A 24581-nucleotide genomic window follows, 5' to 3' on the forward strand; every position below is an offset into this window, starting at 1 on the left:
TAAATTAGTGAATAATAGCATATTTTTGTCCTGAAATCGAAAAGTTTAATGCAAACTTCCTTTGCATGAAAGTAGGATATTTTTATAACATTTGAAATCTTAAGTAACCACTGAAAAATTATTATTGCCTTTACGCTACATCTACCTAGCAATATGGATATGTTTTTCCTTTTCCGATCTAATGTATAAAATATTTATTTATAAAATAAGAAAATCCTTAAATAGAGATTCAAATTTCTCTCAGGGGTGCCTGGGTGGCTCAGTTGGTTCAGCATCTGACATCAGCTCAGATCATGATCTCACGGTTCCAGAGTTCAGGCCCCGTGTCAGGCTCTGTGCTGACAGTGTGGGGCTTCAGATTCTCTGTCTCCCCTTTCTCTACCTGTCCCACACTTGCTCTCTCTCTCTCTCAAAACAAATAAATAAACATTTTTTAAAAATTTCTTTCGGGCGCCTGGGTGGCCCAGTCGGTTAAGCATCCGACTTCAGCTCAGGTCACGATCTCGCGGTCCGTGAGCTCGAGCCCCGCGTCGGGCTCTGGGCTGATGGCTCAGAGCCTGGAGCCTGCTTCCGATTCTGTGTCTTCCTCTCTCTCTGCCCCTCCCCCGTTCATGCTCTGTGTCTCTCTGTCTCAAAAATAAATAAAACGTTAAAAAAAAAATTTTTTTTTTTAAATTTCTTTCAAACATCCTCCCTAGGGTTCCTTTACAATGACAATAGTAATGACATTGTTCCTTCCCCTATAGCATTTTAAACATTTCATTTCCAAAATTAAATTTATTACCAAAAATAATTTTATGAGTACCAAGTTAGAGCAAGTTTATTTATTTTGTTTTTGTTTATTTATTTATTTGTTTTGTTTTGAGTGGAGTATGAGTGGGTACAGGAACCATTCTCCCATTTCACAGAAGCCCTACTGCTCTGTGGCCACCATCTTGGGAAACACAAGGACTAAATACCTACAGTGGCACAAATGCAAACTGACTCAAAGAAGTGTCTGGAAAGTTTACCTGCGCCATTTTTAAAAATCACTTAAAACCACTTTGAATGAAAGCACAGATTATCATTGCAAATGTGAGAAGTACAATACACGCTGGGTTGTTCGGGGTCTGTGGAATGTGGGCAGAAATTCAGTTCACAGATCGGTGGGCACATGTGAAGAAAGCAAACACACTAAGGCTAACAACGGTCAAGGTGAAGACCTCCCGGAGACCTTCCTCCCACAAGGGCCAAAGCACTTATATCAGTGTTTACATTTACTGACTTGAATTGTGTATAAATATATGCATTTTTGGAGGCATTTTTTTGGCCTCCAAAAAAAACCGCTCTTCTGATTTTTCAGATCACGATGGTGGTAGGGATATCCATAGAGCATCCGTGATGCACCTGCTATTAAAGTCTATGCTTTATACACATGATCTCATTAACTCTCACAGTAACCCTATGAGGTAGGCACTCTGATCATTACCATTTGAGGAAGAAGAAGCTATGGCTTCGCCCTGGCCCGAGCTGATTCCCCGTCACAGCTCCACTATCATGAGAACCGAGTGTCCACAAGTAGGCTTCAACCTTGAGTGGACAGTGCTCATCTATGCGTGCCCTTTGGGCCCTCAGACATAAATGCTAGAAAGCTGGTGTCCAAGCTTCACTCGGATACCGCGCTGGTTCTGACAGCTGCTTCCACAAGTCAGGAACATTTCGGGAACGTGAGCGTTAAAGCCACCCGGGGGGCTGCAGATCAGAAAGGAAGCACACAGCCACCGTTGTCGCATTTCCCAACACTTTCTGTTTCATTTGCTCTTTGCTCTGAGGGAGGTGCAATGAAGAATACAAATCACCCACAAGCAAGGATGGAACAAGATAAGTGAGCTGTCTGGGGCTTTTTCTAAATGAGGAAGTCTTCTGACCCTGTATGACCCAAGGGCTGCAATGATGACAACACTTTTGGGGGAGGGGGTGTGATCTATCCCACCAGGTCCGCCAGCAAAGATAAACATGGGTTTTAAACCTGGAGTCCCTAGACCGAACTTTGTAAAACCTTCGCCTCCATCCGACCCCGTCCCTCTGGTGATGTTGGCAACCTCATGATGGCAGGAGGCAAGGGGACAATGAGGTTACAAGGGTAGGAGGTTTAATCCCGCCTCCAGCCTTTTTTAGCCTGCAGAATGAGGCAGGGGAGAACTGAGGAAAGTGGCCACTGAACTATACAGTTTCCTTAGGAACGTACAGACCATTAGGCGCCTGGGTGGCTCAGTCGGTTAAGCGTCCAACTCTTGGTTTTGGCTCAGGTCATGACCCCAGAGTTGGCGAGTTCGAGCCCCGCACCGGGCTCTGCGCTGGCAGTGCGGAGCCTACTTGGGATTCCCTCTCTCCTCTCTCTCTCTCTCTCTCTCTTTCTCTCTCTCTCTCTCTCTCTCTCTCTCATCCCTACCATGCTTGCTTTCTCTCAAAATAAATAAGTAAACTTAAAAAATAAAAAGAATGTACAGACCAAAGGTTTTGGTTCAGGGAAATCATTCTGCACCTATCCTTTCTAATGCATCAAGAATGAGGGTTCAAGAGATTATATCCATACCTAGGGATTCATCGAAGGAAGGGGCTCATCACAGCATCACGTTGTTAATTTTCTCACACCGGCTGCTGTGGAAGTAACAGAGCACAAAAGGCAACAGTGTGCAATGTGGAGTCTGGTTGAGATGCTGGGTTCCAAATCCTAGCTCAATCATTCAGTAGCTGCGTGACGGACAGGTAGCTGACCTTATCTGTTCTCTCCTTTGCAAGGAGTAGGTGAGGAAACACGTAAAACATCTCGAATAACTCTTTTTTTTTTTTTTTTTTTTTTTTTTTTTTTTTTTTTTAACATTTTTTATTTATTTTTGGGACAGAGAGAGACAGAGCATGAACGGGGGAGGGGCAGAGAGAGAGGGAGACACAGAATCGGAAACAGGCTCCAGGCTCCGAGCCATCAGCCCAGAGCCTGACGCGGGGCTCGAACTCACAGACCGCGAGATCGTGACCTGGCTGAAGTCGGACGCCTAACCGACTGCGCCACCCAGGCGCCCCTCGAATAACTCTTTATAGCTCACATGGGTTATGGTATAAAAAGGTATAAAATTTCCAGACAGCAGCTTGGCTATAGGTATCAAAAATTTTAAGTAGCATCCTTTGACCCAGCCACGTCGCTTCTAGGAATGTTTCCCAAGCAATTTAAACAATCATGTGTGAGACGTGTAGTCTTAAAAAAAAAAAAAAAAAAACTATAATAATCATGAAATCTGTTGCAAATACAAAGATAATATTCTTTCTTGTAAAAAAAAAAAAGGCTGTATGCAGATAAATTATTTCCCAGATACATCTGAATTATGAGAATCTAAGAACAGTTTTAAATCCATCACCTTTTTTGAGTATTTTCCAGAAGAACTCATAGAAGGTGATAAGGACCTAAAAGGGCAGAAACACGCTGTGACTACTGGTCGTGTTTGGGCCTGGACGCCAGTACCTAGATGGCATCCGATTCTGCAATTCAGCAAAGCGAGAATCATGGACAGATTTCAAAGCATATGGACTCCGGCTCGTACTGCATGTTCAAACCTTCTTTCCATATGGAAAACAGGAAAACAAGCGACCCTAATTTTCCCTTAATCAGCATGTCCTCTGAGCACTGCCTTTGCAGAACAGGAGAAACACTTGGAAAGGCACAGCGTCTCCTTTCGGGACTTAAGGGTTCGCTTAAGGCTGCCTCTCTTTCCATGGATACGTTGGTGGCCGTGAAGCCACCCATTTTAGGCCAGCCCGAAAAAGGCATCGCGTAGTCCTCAAGGTTACGCCAGGAATGTAGGAAAGACATTTAATAAGACAGTGCACGTGAGAAAAGTGTGAACAACACAGTGGGTAAATGAGACACACACACTAGCTGGGGGAGAAGGAGCAGCGCAGGGAGTCAGACAGGACCTGAATTCCCTGAATTGTTTTTTCTTTTTTTTTTTTTTTAAGTTTATTTATTTATTTTGAGGGGGAGGGGAGGGGAGGGGAGGGGAGGGGAGGGGAGGGGAGGGGCAGAGAGAGGGGAGAGAGAGAGAGAATCCCAAGCAGGCTCTGTGTCACCAGCGCAGAGCCCGGACTCGAAGGTCAGAATCCCAGGACTCTGGAATCATGACCCAAGCCAACATAAAGAGTCACATGCTCAACCTGACAGAGCCACCCAGGCGCCCCTCCCTGAATGGCTGTTACCACTCAAGTCCTCTTCACTCAGCAGACCAACAATGGGTGTGTTTTGACACACTGTGGATACAGCAAAGACAAAGGGAAAGGGGCGGGAGGAAAGAAGAGAGGGCCGTGCTTTCGGTGCTTAGCTCTGAAAAGGCAAGTTAACAGGGATTTTCAGAAGGACCAGCCTACTGGAACCTTCTAAGAAAACCTATCTGCATAAAATGACACAACTGTTTGCTGCCATCTGATTTCAAATCCATTACTGGCAGACTGTGATGAAAATCAACGCCTTCCCCAAAAACAGTTGCCTGGAAATGATTTGCTCTGAAAACGGCTGACTTTGAAGGGCACTGTCTATCTTTCCCCCTGGCTGAGAATAAATACTTCCCTCCCTCGGTCTACATCCACAGGCTGTGCCTGAGGCTGTGCCTGGACAGTCTCCTTCCTGCTGCCACTTTTCCTTTGAAGATCTTCTTTGAGTTGTCCCCTCAGCCAGTAAGCTCTCAACAAAGGTATTACTATGACGATGACGATGACGATCTGCTATTATTATCATTATTACAGAGCCATTCAATTCAGCTCTTTATGTTCAAATCAGGTGGAGACCCAACACATAACCAACTCCGGCACTGGAGCATTCATGAGTTTGCTTCCATCGATAAGTTATCCTGATCGCCAATGAATTCCATTAGCGTCGAGCCAAAACTGCTATCCAGTCTGAGTACAGAAATACCCCTGAGCCAAGAGCAAATATGTCCCCACCAGCTGCAGAACAGTCTTCAAATATTTCTAAACAACACTTCCTGGACAAGTTCCGGATCGAACCGGAAGCTGAATCTGGTGCCCACGGTGTGGTCACCATTCCCTCCTCCTGCCAACCCCTCCCAGGGCCATACTGGTTGCCTTCCTTCTCCTTGCTGAAACAGGATGGGCTCCGCAGCTCAGATTTGGTGCCGGGCTCACCTGGATTCGAACCTCACCACCCACAACCTGTTAACTTCTCCAGATCTCGGGTTCCTCATCTATAAATAGAGATCTTAATGGCAACGTGGCGACATCTCTGAGCAAGAGCTAGATGAGGAGGAAGACGGGATGACTGCTTTGGCCGCCTCTAAGACGTCCCCCCACAAAATTTCAAACATGGAGCCAGGCCTCCATCTAGTAGAGTGGACAAAGACAGATTCTCTCACAAAGGAACGGGGGAGTACCCAGGGTCCATCTTCCGGAATACTAGCACAGTCCCCACCGTACACAGTAGCGGCCAGATTAATCTTCCGAACCGCTGTCTCCCCTGGCACAAAATCCTTCAGCGGCTCCATGAGGCCCACAGAATAAAATCTGGGCCATAACTCAGCCTGTCCTACCTTTCAGGCTTCATATCCCACCACTTCCTCCCAAAGCTCACAGCTTAACGAACTTGAAAACAGGCATATCCCTGTATAAAGTCCTTGTGAGCAGGAATCTCATCTTATTCATCTTTAAACCTTCACAGGTATCAAGCACAGTGCCTTGCAAATAACGATATGCAGTAATTAATAATTATTTATTGATCGGTGCTGGGGAAGCTCATGGAAAAGACGGGACCGCCAGCTGACCTGTGAGCGGGACCTCACCAATAGGAGGCTCCTCGCCCCCTCCTCTGTCCTTGGAATGTGGCTTCTGCTTGCCTTTCCTGCTCCCAGAAGCTCCTCCAAGGACACAGCCTTGAGATGGTGATGTCATGTTGAGAACACCTGCATGGTATACTGACTGAACCCAGTTAAGGCCTCTATGTAAACTTCGAAGGTCTGGCGGGCAGGTGCAGGGATCTAATCATCTTGCTGCAGCCAAGACAAGCCTCACAGGAAGTGCCCTTTGCTTATTAAAACTGCCACCTACCTCCTCCCTCATCTGCCTCTGCCCTCTGAGTTCAGGGGCCAATTGCAGATTACAGCAGGGAAGCTGGCGAGAAGGTTGCAAACCAGTGATAAGAAAGTGGAAAAATCCCTCCTGGAGAACCCATGGTTGGCAGGGGCTGGGGAGGAAAAAGCAGATGATATGAACTATGTGATGTGATGGAAAAAACTTACTATGAATAAGTGGTAAGTAAGTAGGGGGAAAACTGATTGCGAAAAGCAGGCGACATAAAGAAGAAGAATTTTGCTACGTTCGTGACATTTTCCAGATAAATCGAGCTCAGTATGTTAACAAACTTTTGAAATATATTTACTCAACTTTTCATTTAAAAAATCCTGGGGCGCCTGGGTGGCTCAGTCGGGTTGAGCGTCCGACTTCGGCTCAGGTCATGATCTCACGGTCTATGGGTTCGAGCCCCGCATCGGGCTCTGTGCTGACGGCTCAGAGCCTGCTTCAGGTTGTGTCTCCCTCTCTCTGCCTCTCCCCCACTCTCACTTTGTCTCACGCTGTCTCTCAAAAATAAATAAATGTAAAAAAAATTTTTTTTAATAAAATAATTTTATTGGGGCACCTGGGTGGCTCAGTCAGTTGAGCGTCCGACTTCAGCTCAGGTCATGAGTTTAAGCCCCACATCGGACTCTCTGCTGTCAATGCAAAGCCCACTGCAGATCCTCTTGTCTCCCTGTCTCTCTCTGTCCCTTCCCCACTCTCACCCTCCCTCTCTCTCAAAAAGTAAATAACATTTAGGGGCACCTGGGTGGCTCAGCCAGGTAAGCGGCTGACTCTTGGATCCAGCTCAGGTGATTATCTCACGGTTCGTGGGTTCAAGCCCTGCATCGGGCTCTGTGCTGACAGTGGGAACCCTGCTTGGGCTTCTCTGTCTCCCTCTCTCTCTGCCCCTCCCTGCTCTGTCTCTCTCTCTCTCTCTCTCTCTCTTCAAAAAAATAATAAATAAATAAACATTAAAAAAAAAAACCTTACCGAGCCAGGTACTCTAAAAAGCCCTATGTGCCAAGCGCAATGACCATCTCGGACGGGGGTGATACAAAGGTGATGAGGGCATGATCTCCATCCTCAGAGTTGACACAGCAGTGATGGACTCGGGCACATAAGCAACCAACTCCAAAATGAGGCATCTCGTCCTGAAGGTGACTCTAGGGAAACAAACTGAGGACGGTGGAACTTTCGACGGGGCACTTCAGGATGCCTTCCATCCCATGACAACTCAACAGCGGCATTCAACACCACCGGCTCCTGGTTCGCTCTCTGCAACAGACTCCCCCACCCTCAACGCCATCTCATTAGCTTCACAAGAATGTGCCCCTGAGTTTTATAAAGGTGACTTTTTTGTAGAGGGCATTCCGGGGGTGTTTTACTGGGAAAAACCCAGAAGAGCTAACTCTGGGAGACTTCAAAGAAGAGGGGCCATCTGAACTGGGCTTGGGGAGATCAGAGATCCTCAGGTGAAAAGAAAGGAAGAACATTCCAGACAAAAGGAAGAATAACAACAGAGGCAAGAGGGAGGAAGTGTACGTGGCAGGATTGAACCGGTAACAGGGAGAGGCTGTGCCACAGGGAAAGGGTGGAAGCGGGAGAGACACAGCCGGAAAGCCCGTCCAAGACTGGCTAATTAACAGAGAGCCATTTGTTCGGCCCCTTAACAAGGGTCCCTGTTGACTGATGAGGGGAAACACCCCATACACCCCTGGGCACACGTGAACATGGCTGATGTGCTTTCCACCTGCTGTCCCGTCCTGTTCTTTACTAGGCAACACAGCACACGAGCCCTGCTAGCTCTAAGGTACTACACGGGCCCGTGGGTGGACGGGAGATAACAAACGGAGAACTAGGTCAATCATTACAATTTAATTCAACCAATATTTATCGAGTGCTGGGTGTACGCGAGTCATTTTGCTGAGCCCTGAGGAACCCATGACGGTACTCCAAAGTTTATCTAATCAGAGTCGAGAAGGCAGCCATGAATAACAGATGCAGAATGTGATATCTGTAATATAACCCAGAAAAATCTAAGGCCTTTGAGTAAGATCTTCAAACCTTATCCCCCCAATGAAGCGGAGAGCCCAGCAAATCTCCATCATGCTATCAGTGCAGCCAGTCAACCAAGCTGACGTGGCCTCCACACCCGATGGTGGTGCCATTTTGGCTTCAGCCGTGCGGAGGGAATGCAGATGGGAAGGGGCCTCAGCGAGGTGCAGCCAACACCACCAGTTTCCTCTGAGCTTCCCAAGTGCCTGTAGTTTGGGCTTGACCCTAACGATCCATGCCCCAGCCCTTCCATGGCCTTCTGTGGGCATAACTCAGAGACCGTGAACGAGCATACCTCACACCTGGACAGGGAGGAGCCTCCTAAGCCACAAGCCAGTCTCACCACCCAGGGGAGAGCGGGATCCCCATCACATGTGAGCCAACAGGACGCCCGTCCTGAAAACTTCCGCTGTGCTCATGCGTGGTTTTGGGGCACCTCACCATCCAGTGTCTCGGTGCTCCAACTTGGGTCTCTCATCCGTATTAAGGACAACGGTCTACTGTGGACCTGTGCATAATCCCTTCTCTCTCTTTATAGACCAAACCAAAACAAACAAAAGAGAGTACAAAAAAATATTTTCATACCTGTGCATTACTTCCTCTTAGAAACGTATCAAAGCACCCCAAAGACAGGCCTGGTTATCATCAAAAACACAATCTGGCCCCTTCTGCAAGGCCCACGGTGCGTAGGAACAACCAACGCATGCCCCCTTACATCTCCTCTCAAAAGCGACAGGCTCTCGGTCCTGCCACCCCCGGGCCACAGTAATTACCTACCATTTTCCAAAACGTAAGGGGAAAATGTTCCCAATCCTTTCAATCACCTTCCACCCCCCGCCCCCCGAAAACTTGCTCTGTCCTCAAAACAAACCCTTTCTCTACTGGGAAACACGGGAGCACAGAACTTGAGGTAGCTGTGGCCACCCAGACTGTCCCTGTCACTCCCGGGATCCATCTAACCCCACCACATCAGACCACGCCCCATGTGCCAAGAATGGAAGGCCTTTTCAACCCATGTCACCTTCGCTCTTCCTCTTCTGTCAACCAAAGATGCCCCGCTCGCCCTTTGGCCACCAGTCGACACCGCCATCGGCCATCGTCTTTCTGGCAGGTGGGAAGTAGGGAGTGAAGCACACCCCGTTTCGCTGGTCAAAGACACAGCGCCTTGGGCTTGCTGTGCTTTTATGAAGCACACATTTCATTCTTTCTGTTACTACAGATGGTTATCTACACGCCTGTCTCTCTAAGTAAATGATAAGCTCTTTGAGAACACGAAATTGTCAATTTTACATCTCCGCAGCCCGGTTCAAAAAATGTCTCCCGAAGGAATTAAATCTCCTGAGAGTTTCCTTTAAAATACGTGCTTGCAGAAAGGGGTCTTCAACTTGATTTCGTCATGATCATATTTGTTTTCCTAGTACTTGAGGCTAATTTTGAGGACTTTTTTTTAAAGCCTGGGTCCCACACCAGAGGGAATATAAGTTTCCCCCCTCTGCCTTACGTCAGAGACATTATGTATCTTCTTCCCAATTATTTAACAATTCACTCTTAGTTATGATCCATATGTTATCTTCCCAGGCCGTACGATTTAATGAAAACCAACTCTGCAGAAGGATCAGGTGAGATGAAAAATTTGAGCACAACATAAAAGCAACCCAACAATAAATTTGCTATTGTACAGTTGTGGTATTTCACTGAATTTCCTCATCCACTGTAGCTCTCGTAAGAACAAATAAACGGTTCCTCATTTGGTCGATAATTCACAACAAATACACAAATGCGTTCATTTTACTTTACAGATCTGTTATTACAGCAATCAATTTGTCTTCATCCACACAAGTAGTAGTATTAAACCATTATTGGATGTATTATATTTAAATGCTCATGCTCCAAATGCTATTCTAAGGCTGCTTTTACTCGCTTTTTATTTTAATGTTTGTTTATTTATTTGGAGAGAGAGAAACAGAGAGCAAGTGGGAGAGGGGCAGAGAGAGGGGGAGACAGAGGATCCCAAGCAGGCTCCAGGCTGTCCGCGCACAGCCCGATGCGGGGCTCGAACTCACAAACGGCCAGATCATGACAGGCTACCTTCACTCACTTTTATCCTCATACCACAGTGGTGATGAACCTGTGAGCAGCCACTACAATTAATTCACTACCATATTCGGGCACTGCTGTGCTTCCTCTAACCAGAAATTTTAGAATTCAAAGTACAACACACAAAAAAAGTTAATTCTTTACGACAGAGTCCAACAAAACATACCAAGTACTTCATCTGGCCACCAGATCCTGGGCAGGTCACTTGATTTCTCCAGCTAAAAAACCGATGGAGCAGACTATAATCTCTAAGGAAACTTCCAATTCTAGTATTCTATGAGATTAAGTACTTTTATCTGATTCCCTATTTACCAATCCACCCAAATTTACTTCCTACAACATAATTTAATTCCTCAATAGGTGCTTTATCAACAATGTTGCTTTTACAACATTGCAAAAAAATGTTTTAACTTCCTTTTAATGTTGATTTATTTTTGAGAGAGAGACAGAGAGCAGGCAGGGGAGGGGCAGAGAGAGAGGGAGACACAGAATCCGAAGCAGGCGCCAGGCTCTGAGCTGTCAGCACAGAGCCCGACGCGGGGCTCGAACTCAGGAACTGCAAGATCATGACCTAAGCTGAAGTCAGACGCTTAACCCAACAGAGCCACTGAGGCGCGCCATCATGACAAAATTTTTTAAATGATTTTGTGCCGTATGCTACTCACACTATGAAGACGGGGGAATCATTATCAGCTTTGAAGACCATCTAGCACGTCATTTGGGAACCCACAAAAAGAATGACATAATCCTACAACTCAGCAACAAAAAAACCAAATAACTGATTCAAAAATGGGCAAAGGATTTAAGCAGACATTTCTCCAAAGGAAATCTACAAATAACGAAGCACATGAAAAGATGCTCAACACCACCACCTAGTAGGGAAATGCAAATCAGAAGCCCAAGGAGATACTGTTTCACATCCATCAGGAGGGCTACTGAAAGAAAGAAAGAAAGAAAGAAAGAAAGAAAGAAAGAAAGAAAGAAAGAAAGAAAGAGGGAGAGAGAGAAAGAAAAACAGAAAATAACAAATGTTGGCCAGGATGTGGAGAAACTGGAACCTTCATGCATTCCTAGAAGGGCGTAAAATGGAATTGCCACTGTGGACAAGTTGGGTGGTTTGTCAAAATTTTGAAACCTGGAATTACCAGATGATCCACTGCATTGAAAGAATGGAAAGCAGGAACCAGGCCTGATACTTTTTGCAGGAATGATTACTGCGGCTAAATGGTAATAATAACAATGCAGGCAACCATCAACAGATGGATGGAAAAACAAAATGTGGGACTATTACTCAGTCTTAAAAAGGTATGAAGTTCTGGCACATGCTACAACACAGATGAACCTGGAAAGCACTCTAAGTGGGGAAAAAAAAAAAACAGTCACAAAAGGACAAATATTGTAGGATTCCACATATATGAGGTAGCTAGAGTGATCCAATTCATAGACAGAAAGTACGATGGTTGTTGCCAGGGGCTGAGGGCAGCGGGGTTCTTGTTCACTCAGTACAGAGTTTCTGGGCGCCTGGATGGCTCAGTCATTTAAACATCTGACTTCAGCTCAGGTCATGATCTCGCGATTCGTGAGTTCGAGCCCAGCATCAGGCTCTGTACTAATAGCTCACAGCCTGGAGCCTGCTTCAGATTCTGTGTCTCCCTCTCTCTGCCCCTCCCCTGCCCCTGCTCTGTCTCTCTCAAAATTAAGTAAACATTAAAAAAAATAAAAACAAAAATAGGCACAGAGTTTCTGTTGGAGATATTAGTAAGCCCTTGGGTGGACAGTGGTGACACCTGCGAACACTGTAAACGCACTTAACGCCACTGGATTATATGCTTAAAGATGTTTGTAACGGTAAATGTTATGTTACATAACTTTTACCACAATAAAAAGAAATACGAAGGCAGGCATTTGTGAATTCGCTGCTTGCTCCACTATTGCCTTTGGTCCCATCATGCATGACAGTTACTCTTTGATTCCAGGCAACTTGAAGTATTGACTGGCACGTGTGCTTGTGTGTACTTGTGTGCACACACACACATGCACACACCCAAAGAATGAGTGAGCAAGAGAGGCAAAACGAGGATTTTCAAATTTCAGTAAGGGCCAACCTCCCTTTCATGGCGAGGATAACTCAAACCAAGTGAGGACAGAGCCTCTCCTGGACGTACAAAGAAAGGGCTAGATTCTCCCAGCACCGACCTCCGGGGCGAGAGCACAGCAGTAAAATTTATTAGCAGCACTGCTGGCTACAGGGTCTACCTTGAGGGAAAAGGAAGTAGACGGCAGAGATAGCTATCAGGACTTACCCACATGGTTTTCCTGAATGACAAAAGACACCAGACAACAGTTGAATTCTACACGCCAAACGAAATGTGAAAGAACTGTGGAAAAAACAACAGTAACGACAAAGCAATATGTTGTTCTATGCCTACGATAGAAGAATCTGTCTTTTAGAAAATAAAATGGATACGCCCGGCCAAAATTTTGTCATATTAGCACTGTTACTTCCCCTACAATCTGAGACGACGCCACATGGCCCACGGAGGACTCTAGAAGGTCCAAGACACATGTCCAAGAGCACCTTCCAGAACTGGGGTCTTAGACGCCTGACTGCTTGACTGTGTTTTAGCTAGCTGTTAAAATTAGCTACATCCTTACAGCTATATCCTCATGGCGATATCCTCTGCCTAGCTACCTCAAATCCAAGCTCATTTTTACCTTTTTGCACCTCCCTCTCCACAGAGTTGGCACTGAGTCAATAGCTGTGAAACACGTCACTCAATGATCAAAATAGTCCATTGCTCCGGTGGAATGGCTCATCTCAACCCAAACTGCAACCTGACTTTAAAGAAATTAAAAAAAAAGGGGGGGGGGGCGCCTGGGTGGCTCGGTCGGTTGGGCGTCCTTTGGCTCAGGTCACGATCTCACGTTCCATGAGTTCGAGCCCCGTGTCGGGCTCTGTGCTGACAGCTCGGAGCCTGGAGCCTGCTTCAGATTCTGTGTCTCCCTCTCTCTCTGCTCCTCCCCCGCTCATGCTCTGTCTCTCTCTTTTCAAAAATAAATAAACGTTAAAAAAAATTAAAAAAAAAAACATTTTTAAGACCTAATGTATTAAAAGCACCTGTAAGAGAGGCAAATCCTCTCCTACACCATTTAAAATTCATCCAGACTTCTCGAATCACCAGTATGACCAATTATTTACAACTCACACTCAAAAGTGGAAATGGCAGTTCATCTACATTCCCTACAGGGGCCTCCTTTGCAGGAGCCCCATTTCTACTTTTACCCTATCATGGAAGAAAGAAAGGAGGGCAATGCTGTCGGTGTTGGTCCCTGGGAACACCCAGGACACCCCACAAGTCCACAGTGTCCTTCTGGGGCAACAGCTTCACTTCTGATTTCTCTGTCTCCATTCTATCCTGAGGAGCTTAACTTTCAAGGTCAGCTAAACAATGCACATTGAGTTAAGTTTTCCCATATGAACAAAATCCCAACATTCCCCAAAAAGAGTCCATAAAGATTTACCTTCAGGATTACTATTTTAAAGTGAGCTTATACTTTCCTGTTCTTCTGTCAGTTGCAAATCCCCAAACCTACTAGAATTCACTTAAAACTAATCTACAGTGTTTTCATTGGAAGAAAGCAATCAGAAAAGCTCGGACCCACTGAGCAGCTGGGAATTTCTTTGCTGAAGGTTTGGTTTAGTCTTTATTTTTCTAGCTGCTGGCCCTGCTAACATGATTCAGTGAAGGTCGTATTTAATCTCGCGGAGAAAAGCTACCTAAGCAGTTCTTTGGTAGGCTTCAGTAAAAATAAATTGCCTTGGCTCTGTGGAGAAGTCTGTTGCTTCAAACCAACAATGATAGTCAAAGGGAACAAATGAAGGCAACTGTAAAATACTGTACTTGACTTTAAAAGAATTTCACCGCATATACGTTATGGCTAAGTGTCTGTTAATAATAAAGTTATCGTCAATGACTAACCCACCAAGAAAGTAGCAGCTCCCAAATACACATCTCCAGTTTATCAGTGTGCGTAGCTTATTTACATGTACAGAAAGCTGTTAGTATACTCATCAGAACTTCAATGTCAAAGAAAGGGACAGGGCGCCTGGGTGGCTCAGTCGGTTAAGCGTCCGACTCTTGATTTCAACTCAGGTCGTGATCTCATCATTCATGGGATTGGGCCCCGTGTCCGGCTCCACGCTTAAAGCAGGAAGCCTGCTTGGGATTCTCTCTCCCTCTGTCTGCCCCTCCCCTGCTAGTGCACGTGCACGCACGCCCTCTTTTCAAATAAATAAATAAACATTTTTTAAAAAGAAGAAAGGGACTGGTAAGATTTTTGTCAAGTCCTGGGTACAAAGGAAGAAAAAAAAAACACAGTTTTTCACCTTCAAAATGCTGAACCCCTAATACAAAGTGACAAATCCTAATGCAAAGTGACAAATCTCAACGTTTATGTGCTCAATACATATGCCATTTGGTTTTGAACACAAAGTAGACAGATCTATGTCGCCCATTCCAAACTGGAATTCAGCCTTGTGAGCTAACCTTTGCTTCAGGGCTGAAAATCAAACCAACAAATATTTATCTAGCTCTTACTGCGTATCAAGTACTGGTGGGGAATGCAAAGAAATATAACACAATCCCTAGCTCACAAATAATTTGCCATGTAGGTGTTATAAGTGGAAAAACCCAAGGAATCAACTATTTTCTTAACAGTTCCAGAGGCTAGAAAAGATTCAAGGTGTTTGTGACTGATCGCCATGGAATGGTACATATGGCAGGTGACCTCTAAAGAAATTTGGAGCATTTTACTACCTTAGGCTGAAGAGATCGGGGTGGTGGGGGGGGGGGGGGTTGTGGGGGGGAGGCAGGGAGGTGCAAGCAGTTATCACCAAATGACCAAATCACCAAAAGGACCACTCAAATCTGCTCTCCCTCAGTGTTCTTAGGTTTAGTCCTTGGATTACAACTTTTCCCCATACTTCCCCCTTGACACCTTGCTTCATTTCCTAATCCTGCACCACCTAACGTGACAGCCACACGTGGCTACTGCACTCTTGAAACGTGACCAGGCTAAATTCGGATGTGCCACACAGGTTTGTGAAAGACAATGCTGGATCTTGAAGATTCGGTACGGAAAAAAAAAACAAACAACAACAACAAACCAAATGACCTCATTAATAATTTCACATGAACCCCATGTTGAAATGGTAATATTTTGGACATCCTAACCTAAATAAAATATTACGGAAGTTAATTTTACCGCTTTCTTTTTACTTTCCTGACATGGCTACTAGAAAATGAAAAATTACGCACGTGGCTCATGTGTTATTTGTATTGGACAGTGTTGTCCTAATCAATACTTTTCTCTTTCTCAAGCTATGCTTTGGTATTCTGCCTCTGAAGTGCTAATGGTTGCACCCGTGAACAATTCAAAATTTGTAACAATCCAAAAATATCTCCAGTAGCTACCAAGGGATCAGAACTAAATTTTTTCTCAGACACAAATTAGGGATTTGGAGGATTCTGCCGGTGTGAAAAGTCTTCAGTCACACTCTGAGTCATAGCAAAAGTCATTCTCCAATAAAGGGTGTTGTGTGAGGAAATAAAACTTCCCTGGATTCTTCAGTGCTTCTGTGAGACACTTTAGCCACCCAGGACACAGGAATGTATGCAATATAAAGATAGAGAATGTATGGGATATAAAGATAGGGGATGTTTTGGGGTTTTTTTGTTGTTGTTGTTCAGGTTAGTTAACATACTGTGTGGTCTTTGCTTCAGGAGTAGAACCCAGTGATTCACCTCTTACATACGACACCCAGAGCTCATCCCCAAAAGTGCCCTCCAAGATAGGGAATGTTTGCATCCACTTCCCCTAGAAACACTTTATTTTTCACATGCCATGAAAATTGGATCTGTAGCCATTTGTCTAAATTAATTGCTCTGATCCAATAGGATAATTTAACCCTTATCTGCTCAAGAGGGCCAAAGGGATACAGCCTAGACTAGGTCCCTGGGTAAAGTTCCCAGGGTGCCAGGACATTTCAAAAGGAATGAAACCCAGATCTTAGAACACCTCTAGAAAAAAAAACCTTACATTCCAAAAGGTTAGGAGTAGAACCCTGAATCCTTTCCATTCCCTCTCAAAGGAGCAAAGGTGGTTGTTGTTGGGTCCCCGCCCCCCCCCCCCTGTCTGTTTTTCCCTTGGCTGAGGAGATGGATGGTTGCTCTGATGTCATCTAGAGTGTAGCCCACACCCACGTTCCACCTGTTTTCCCAGCATCACCGGAGGCCCTGGGTATGGGTGATTATCACTGCAACATCATTCTGGCTGTTGTCCTGGCCATTGAGATGGATAAAGAATTCTTCTACCCCAGTGTCTTGTTTCTGCAGCATTCACATACAGAAAAGACATATCTGCGAAGCGGGGTAACATCTCTGACCCTCCCCGGTTTTTGACAAAACAGCGTGCCCCACCCTCACCGAGGAGCTGTCAATCTCAGTGACTTCAAGTAACAAGAGCTGAATCCAGACAAGGGCATCTCTCAGCCCTGGCTGGGAGAGCCCAGATTCTAGAGCCTGGCTCCAAACGTCAAGGCAGAAAGAGCTCAAGAATGGCCAAGTCCACATACAACATCCCCCTCAGTCGTGTCCTGATCTTACATTTATCAGAGATGACGTCAGAGGGGACACTACAGAGTCATCTCGAGAATATTTTTCTGGTTATAGAAGCCAGTGGTGCTGTTACCTTAATTTGCAAAACGCAAGTGTTTCAAGTGGGGAAAAAAGCCAAACACCCTCGATCCCACCATCAAAATATTTTCTTCTCGTTTTTTTTCTTTAATGATGTATATACAAATACACACACACATTTTTTAAATGGAATTAGAGTCACCATTAAGTATCTCTTTTTCTCCACTCAACATTCCTCACAAGCATTTTTCCATCATTAAATGCAAAAAACATGAATTTTCCAAGCTATCTGTACTCATTGTCTGGATGTGCCATAATTCACTTACATGTATTCCCATTGTTGGGTATTTAGGTTGTTTCCAAATTCTCACTATGACAAAAGCTAATTCAATAAACATACTTGTACATAAATCTTTGTCCCATTTCTGGTTACTCCACGTGACTAGGTTCCTAGAAGTGGCATTACTGGAACAGAGAGTTTTAACATCTTTAAAGCTTCAAGCATGTAACACCAGATAGAATTCCGGAAACTTCCTTGCCATGTCCAATCCCAACTGCAATACAGAGTGCTTAGTTTCCAAATCAGTGACCTGCCGGACCCAGCTTCGGCACACATAGCTCAGGCTTAACGTGGGTCAGTTATTCCTTTGGGAAACATCGAAGTAGCCCGTTCTGATTTCCTGACCCCCGGTGACCTCCTACAACCCGACAAGAATAAAACAGCAGCAAGGAAGACCAGCATGGGGCTAAGAGAGCTATTACAACATGTCTAAAAATTTTTATCACCATGTATCTTCCTCTCGGGGGTCCATGGTTGCCTCCAAAGGCAATTTTCGATGGAGTCTGAGGTCTCGAGTGGGGGTATCAATGCCTCCAAGTGCTCTGGCTCCAGCACTACGACCTCCAAGGTGGCTTCAACCACGCCCAAGTGGTAACTGTCCACAACCTCTTGTGAGCTTGCCTGAAGTCGCCTGATGCCCTAGCGGTTCTCCCATCAGACTTCACCTTCCCCAGGATAAAAAGCCTTCATTCCAAAGTCGGACGTGGACGGTCCTCCAGTACGTCAACTTACCCTTGAGTCAGTATCCATGAACTACCACCTTGCTCCCTGCCACCCCAAAACCCCTTCAGTGATATGTGTAGAGAGAGAAAATCCACCTGCCTGATTCCTTCTTCTCACTCTCTCTCTCTCTCTCTCTCCCCCACACGAGAATTCAGGAGGCATGATTCTACCCTACACCTATTCTCTTTTTCATCCCCTCACCGCCGCCCCCCAAAACCATCACCTTCCAATTCCCTCCCACTCCCATCCCATCCATCCGTGCACCCACTGGCACCCTACCCAGGTGTTGGGACACTGTTCTCCCCAGTGTTAATTTTCCTCACCCTGTTCAGTAATTCTAGGGTAAGGAGGGAAAAAAAAAAGCTCTCTTCAAAAATAACACGTTAGATATTGCTTGAAAAAAAAAAAAAAAGCCATGTGTATGCAGTCCCTTCTCACTCAAAAATGTCAATCTCATGAAATGGGAAAGTCAGCAGGATTCTAAGAGTATGGGGCCAGGACAGTGTATTCTATCTATAAAACATTTCTTTAGATCGTGCACAAACCTGACATTTGTTAGCTCAAATTAAATTGGAAGCTCATCTTTCCTTCCATCACACTGAGTGTGCAAGCGTAGCAACAGATTGCTAAGTACGCCTGAAAAGAAATTATTTATGAAGATTATACAGCAAGTAGTTAACTCTCAAAAAATATTGCTTTAATGAAAACTGGCCAGAACTTCATCACACAAAATCCCAGACAAAGATATCTCGTTGAACTACATCAGCCTTGCCCTTGAGATAAACATGCTCAGAATCCCTCCTCAGAAAGAATTGCACAAGCCGTGTTTCTCATAAAAATGGGGACAATGAGGCCTGCATAGGGCAGGAGGCAGCGGGGACATTTTTGCTGGACTCAAGTTTTGTTTATCAACGCCGAACACCAGCAGAGGTTCTGTGCTAGTTTCAGAACTCAGAAAACCTAAGGGGCCAGGAGTTTGTCTTAAAAAAGGCCGTCTGGGGTCTAAAACGTCAAGGTTCTCTACTTCGGGCCAAAATGAGATCAACCAGACTGGATCCTATTTCTCCCAAGTCAATCAGGAGTTCTCACCAGAAGTCTTCTACAATTCTAAATAATAAAAACAGAAATCCAAGTCTTCCTATGGAAACACAATTTATTTCATAGACAGAGGGAGAAAATCATTTAAAAAGGATGCTCGAAGGTGCGGCCCAAGGGGCCTTGCGGAGTCCTCTCCAGTGAAAACTGTATTATCTTATTCATTATATTATAGAAATTATAGAGAAATTATAGAGCATATAGAGCTTGGTGCCTGAGGGCTGGATTTCCTGCTTGGGTTTTTCCCTAGGTATTTTATATAAAATATTGGCTTCAGGTTTAAATCTGGAACCTATGGATAATTTATCAATCTTTTAAAAAAAATCAAGATTTATCCAAACTTCCTCACTTTCATTCCTACCAGCCACTCCCTTGAGGGCCAACCCTCAACCCTACCTTGGACAGACATTGTGCACCAAATAGTGATCTCACTCAGGACAAAAGTAGGGCACATAGGGGGCCAACGGGCAGAAAGCCCTGACCTCCTACCCTATGTGAGAAGAATATGGTATCCCATACAGATGGAAAGAACTGATTTTATTATAGTAAAATTTTATTATATATTTTTATTATATATTTTATTATATATTGTATTTTATAATATATGATTTTATATATTATTACATAAAATATATAGTATAATAATATATATAATAGTAACTAACACTTCTTAGCAGTTATATTATTTTTATGTATTGCTTTATATACCTTAAAAATTTTTTCATATTTATTTTTGAGGGGGGGCAGAAGAGGGAGAAACAGAGAGAGAGGGAGACACATAATATGAAGCAGGCTCGAGGCTCTGAGCTGTCAGCACAGAGCCCAGTGCAGGGCTCGAATCCACAAACCGTGACATCATGACCTTGGATGCTTAACCAGTTTGAGCCACCCAGGTGCCCCTACTTTATATACTTTTACATATATATACTGTCTATTTTATTTATTTTCCCATACATAGCGTTGGGTACACAGTAAGCATTCAATAAATGAAAGTTAACCAGCTCCCATTAAAGGTGTTACAGCAAAATGCTAAAATTAGCTAGGGGCATACCTGTAATAAAAATAATGAATTTTTAAAGAGTGTGAAGCAAGGGTGAAGAAAATTCAGACCAAAGCATACTGAGCCTGAGAAGATTTATAACATACGTGGGGGCGGGGGGGGGGGGGGGGGGGGGGGGAGGGGGGGCGCGAGGCGGGGAGAAAGGTTGGGGGGAGAGAGAAATACATCAGTCCAATCACTGTTATTTCCATATCATTTGGTCTCCATGGATACCATCTAACTTCTCTTCTGACAGGAAAAAATTCACTGACATTATATTTCACTGTTAAATTCTTTGAAGCTTTACATAAAATAGCTATTCTGTGTTTAATTCCTTGCCATTACCCATATTATACTCTCAGGAGAAGTAAATCCCTTTTTGCTGAAAATTCTGTAGGAGAATGCCAGTATTTAATCCACAGTCTTGATTTCCTGGCTTTTTCACATTAATAATAATGACGGAATTCTGAAAGTTAATGCCTCACACATTTGTAACTGCTGCAACTTATACAACCTTCTTTCATACACAGTATCTCATCTGTTCCCCAAAGCAACCCTATCAGATATGCAGGTAACTATTATTATCACCTTCCATAGAACTAACCCCAAAAGGCAATCACTGTTATTTATCTTTTAGCTGTGTTATTATCAGCTCACCAACTACAAGCAATTTCTCAAGAAGGTAAAGGAAGTTGTCTTCCTGTTCCCAGTTGAACTCACGGAGCCTAGCACAGTGTCTGACACATAGTGAATGTCTCACGAATATTTATTAAATGAATAAATAAAGTGCTTTATCTGCTCTGAGTCCTTTTTGGTATAAAGCACAAAACAGAACCATGTCCCAGATACCCCATTTAGAGTTCTGTTCTCTATCAAAAGGAAATTGTGTGAAAATGCTCTCGAAACCACAGAGCTTATATTCGATAATCCTAAGAATAAAAGTACAACGTCCTTGCAAAAGTACCATGAAACAACAATGGATGCACATCTCAGGTTAAACATCCAAAGTCTCAAATTTTCCACGACTAGTTGTTAAGTTTAACACCCTCAACTAGCTTTAGCATATTGAATATTTGCCTAATACAGTACTTCAGAAAGCACAGTAAGAGAAGAGTGGGGCCATAGTTCACAGAGCTGCGCTTAGCACAACCATTTCTTTGCCACAATTTGCCTCCAATTTAACTACCAACTCTTACTTTCGATTACGGTGACATTTTTACAGGTAAGTAAGTCTGAAACAGGCAAAATTATCTTGAACTTTTGAAGATCAAAAGAAAGAAAGACAACTCGCGTTGGATGAAATATATAAATGTTTAATATTAAGAAGGAATTACAAGCCATCACAGAACAGGACTCCTGAATCTAAGAGGCCAGAATCTAACTTCTTACACAACAGGCTGTTATAAATTATAATCATTCACTAATAACAGCGACATTCCGGACTTTGCCACATCAATCGATAGATGTTCCAAGATTACCCCTTAGCAATGCCAGTTTAATTTCTAAACATTCCATCTCCGAGGTTTCCTTAGAAAAGACAAGTTTTTCCAAGACTTTTTAGGTTTCTATGTCCATCCCTCTCCCGTCCAAAAAAGGAAGGATGGGCGTTGAGAAAAGGAGAGAATCCTGAATCTGCGTGCAAGCTGCCGTGAAACAGGGATCACCCTCAAGGTCCTGGCAAGGAAGCGCGCGTCTGTCTAACATCAAGACGATCCACCTTTCGAACTCAAGTCTGTCACCAGACCCCTTCCTGCACCTGCCCTGAAAGCACCAAAAAGTGCAGGCTCCTAAGTTCCAATGCTACTTGCAATCGGGCTGAAAACTCATAAATGACTGCAGGCTTGACAGCAACCTTGGTGATTCCTGAAAATCCACAACAGGAAATGTAACTATCCTCCACCCTCCCTAGCCATTCATCAAAAGCAGACCGAGTCACAGCAACAGGGAGGCCAGTGGCGGAAGGCAAATGCCAGCACTTTTCCTCATTTAGAAACACTGCCTTCTTCCCAACCGGTAACCAAGGACGAGGAGCACAACCCACCGCCCGCACCGGAGGGAGGGGCTGAGGAGGGACGGAGCGGGTAACATGTCCCCAAGTTCCAAACACTCTACTCTGGGACTGAAAATGAGTGCTAGCCACGCCGCTAAAATGTGGCAACCTCGCCTGCCAGTCCCAGGGGGCACATCTGCAGCTGGTGACCGAGGCTTCTGCCTACAACCACGGACCCGAGCGCCTCACCTGGTGCCCGGAACACTGTCTTTGCGCCCGGCTCGGGCTGCCAGCCTCCTCCCCTTCTCCCCCTCTAACCGGGCAAGGGGGTAGGGGGGCAAACGTACCAAGACCCGGGGCCAAAGACAGATGCCGGCGCTTCCTGGCGAGGGGCTGAGTTACCTCCAGAGGCCCTTCGAACTTGCGGAGGCTTCCCGAGCCCCTCTCGCGGGCCGGCCCCCAGGCCGGGGCACTGAGCGCGGCCGCAGGCGGGCGGGCGCCACGATTGGCCGAGGCGGGCAGCGCTCGGTGGGCGAGCCCGGCCCGCGAGGCGGAAAGGAAGTGGCGGCCACGGCCGTGCACCAACCACGTTCGGCCGGCGGGCGAATGCCACTCGGCGCCCAGAGCGGGGTCGGAGGGCGCGGGGCGGGCACTCGCGTCCCCACCCCGCCGCGGCCCGCGCGCCCCAGGACCCCCAGGGGACGCCCGCCCCCACGCCTGCCAGCAGGGCGCCGCTCGGTCCCCGGAGGCTCCCCGCCCCCACCTCGCCCGCTCCGTAGCCGAGGCGGGTCAGGCCCAGCGCGCCAGGCCGGCCCGGGGGCGCCTGCGGGGACCCGGAGGCGCCCGGCGCTAGGCCGCGGCCGGGGCGGATGACCCCTTCCGCGCGGCGCCCTACCGGGACGCGCCGCCGGAACCCCCCGCGCGCCTGGACAAGTGCAGTGACAAAGCCCCAGGGCCAGGCCGGACGCTGGCCGGCGGGAAGGAGGACGCGGCGTCCCTCCGGAGCGGCGGTGGCGGCAGCGGCCCAGCTCCCGGGAAGCCGGGCGTGCCGGCCAGGCCCGGCGCCCACCCCCGCTCGGAGCCCGCCCGCCGCCCCCGGCCACTGGCACCCGACGCCCGCGACCGTTCCCCGAGTCCCGCGGGCCGGCGAGCCCTGGGACCGCCGCGGGGCGCCCCACCAAGTTTCCTTTGGCCGCGGCGCCAGGCGCCTCTCCCGGCCGGGGCGCGGGGCGCAGGCAGCCGGGTGGACGGCGGGCTCCGGCTTATTCACGCTGGAGCTGCCCGGAGAGAGGCGCCGCCGCCGGACACCGTGAAGGACCCGCTCCCCTCCTTCGGATCCGGTGGCCACGGCGTCTGTAAACACACACACACGCACACACATGCACACGGTAATTTTGTTTTAAAAGGAGGCCCCACTCCGGCGGACCTGCACCCACACACACAACACCTGGGGCGCAGAATCACACAGAGCAGGTCTGTGTCCATGGAGCCAACCTCTCCGCATCTGCAAATCCAAAAGTGAAATTAAACCTCCACCAACCTCCTCCTCCTCCTCCTCCCTCTCTACCTCCTCCTCCTTGCAGCCTCAGCAGCCCCAGTAGCAGCAGCAACAGCAGCAGAACCTGCTTCCCCTAAAATCAGATGATCCGTAAGAGCTCCGACTGTTCCTCCAAAAATCGGCATTAATATTTATGAACCCCAGCATTCTCCGTCTGCAAAACACTGTGTCAAACCATCAGGACACGCGCACACATACATCCCCTCCAGTCCTCACAAACATGCCCTCGAGAAAAACACACACGCACAGTCACAACTATTATTTGAAAAAATGTTACCTCTCAGTGTGCTTTTTCACACTACCAATACAATTCCGCAAGGTTTAAGTGTTGCTAGGGTGTGTGAAATGGAAATGAAAGCCCGTCAGTTGAATAATCGCAGGAGCAAAACTAAAAGTTACTCCCCGGCTTGCCTGAGAACAGTCCAGATCGAAAGCAAAACAAGGAGAGGAAACTGCGAAGAGCTGAGGCTGGAAATCCCCCCACCCCCCGCCCTCCTCCCTGCCCGGCTCCCTCCCTCCCTCGCCTCCCCCCTCCGCCCTCCTCCCTCCGCCCTTCCTCCCCAGTGTTTGTTTCAAGCTTGTGCAACCCGGAGGTGGAGGCGGAGGGAGGGCGCGAGCGGCCGGGCCGGGAGGTGCGGAAGTTCGCCGCGGCTGTTCATTGGCAGGCCGAGCCGCTTTCATCATTTCTCGGAAAAGTCAATTTCATTTTCACTTCCCCACGGCGCGGCGGCGGGAGCAACAAGCGGCTGCTCGTGAGTCTGCCGTTGGCACACCGGGACGCTCACACTCGCCGCGCTCACACTCGAGGCGGGGTGGGGGGACGTGAGGGTCCCGGGGCGACCGGGAGCCCGCTTCGTTTCAGGGCCGAAGCTCGCGGCTGTAGGAGAGGAAAG

General features: G+C 46.6%; 1 protein-coding gene across 7 annotated transcripts in view; it reads right to left on the reverse strand.

Moving 5' to 3' along the window:
* Positions 1–24145, reverse strand: part of IRF2 (interferon regulatory factor 2) — an 87175-nt gene extending 63030 nt beyond the window's left edge. Inside the window, exons 1-2 of one of the 7 annotated variants that reach the window (XM_042934276.1) lie at positions 23966–24145; positions 23698–23842 (exon numbers count right to left, since the gene is read on the reverse strand). Coding sequence is in view for 3 of the 7 variants with exons in the window: in XM_042934271.1 (XP_042790205.1) it covers positions 2604–2640; positions 22478–23511 (1071 nt within the window). In the remaining 4 variants the exon portion in view is untranslated. The other 6 variants (XM_042934273.1, XM_042934271.1, XM_042934270.1 and 3 more) reach the window with 6 other exon arrangements.
* Between the last annotated feature and the right edge of the window lie 436 nt (positions 24146–24581).

This window comes from Panthera leo, chromosome B1 (assembly GCF_018350215.1).
Source record: "Panthera leo isolate Ple1 chromosome B1, P.leo_Ple1_pat1.1, whole genome shotgun sequence".
Taxonomy (NCBI): domain Eukaryota; kingdom Metazoa; phylum Chordata; class Mammalia; order Carnivora; family Felidae; genus Panthera; species Panthera leo.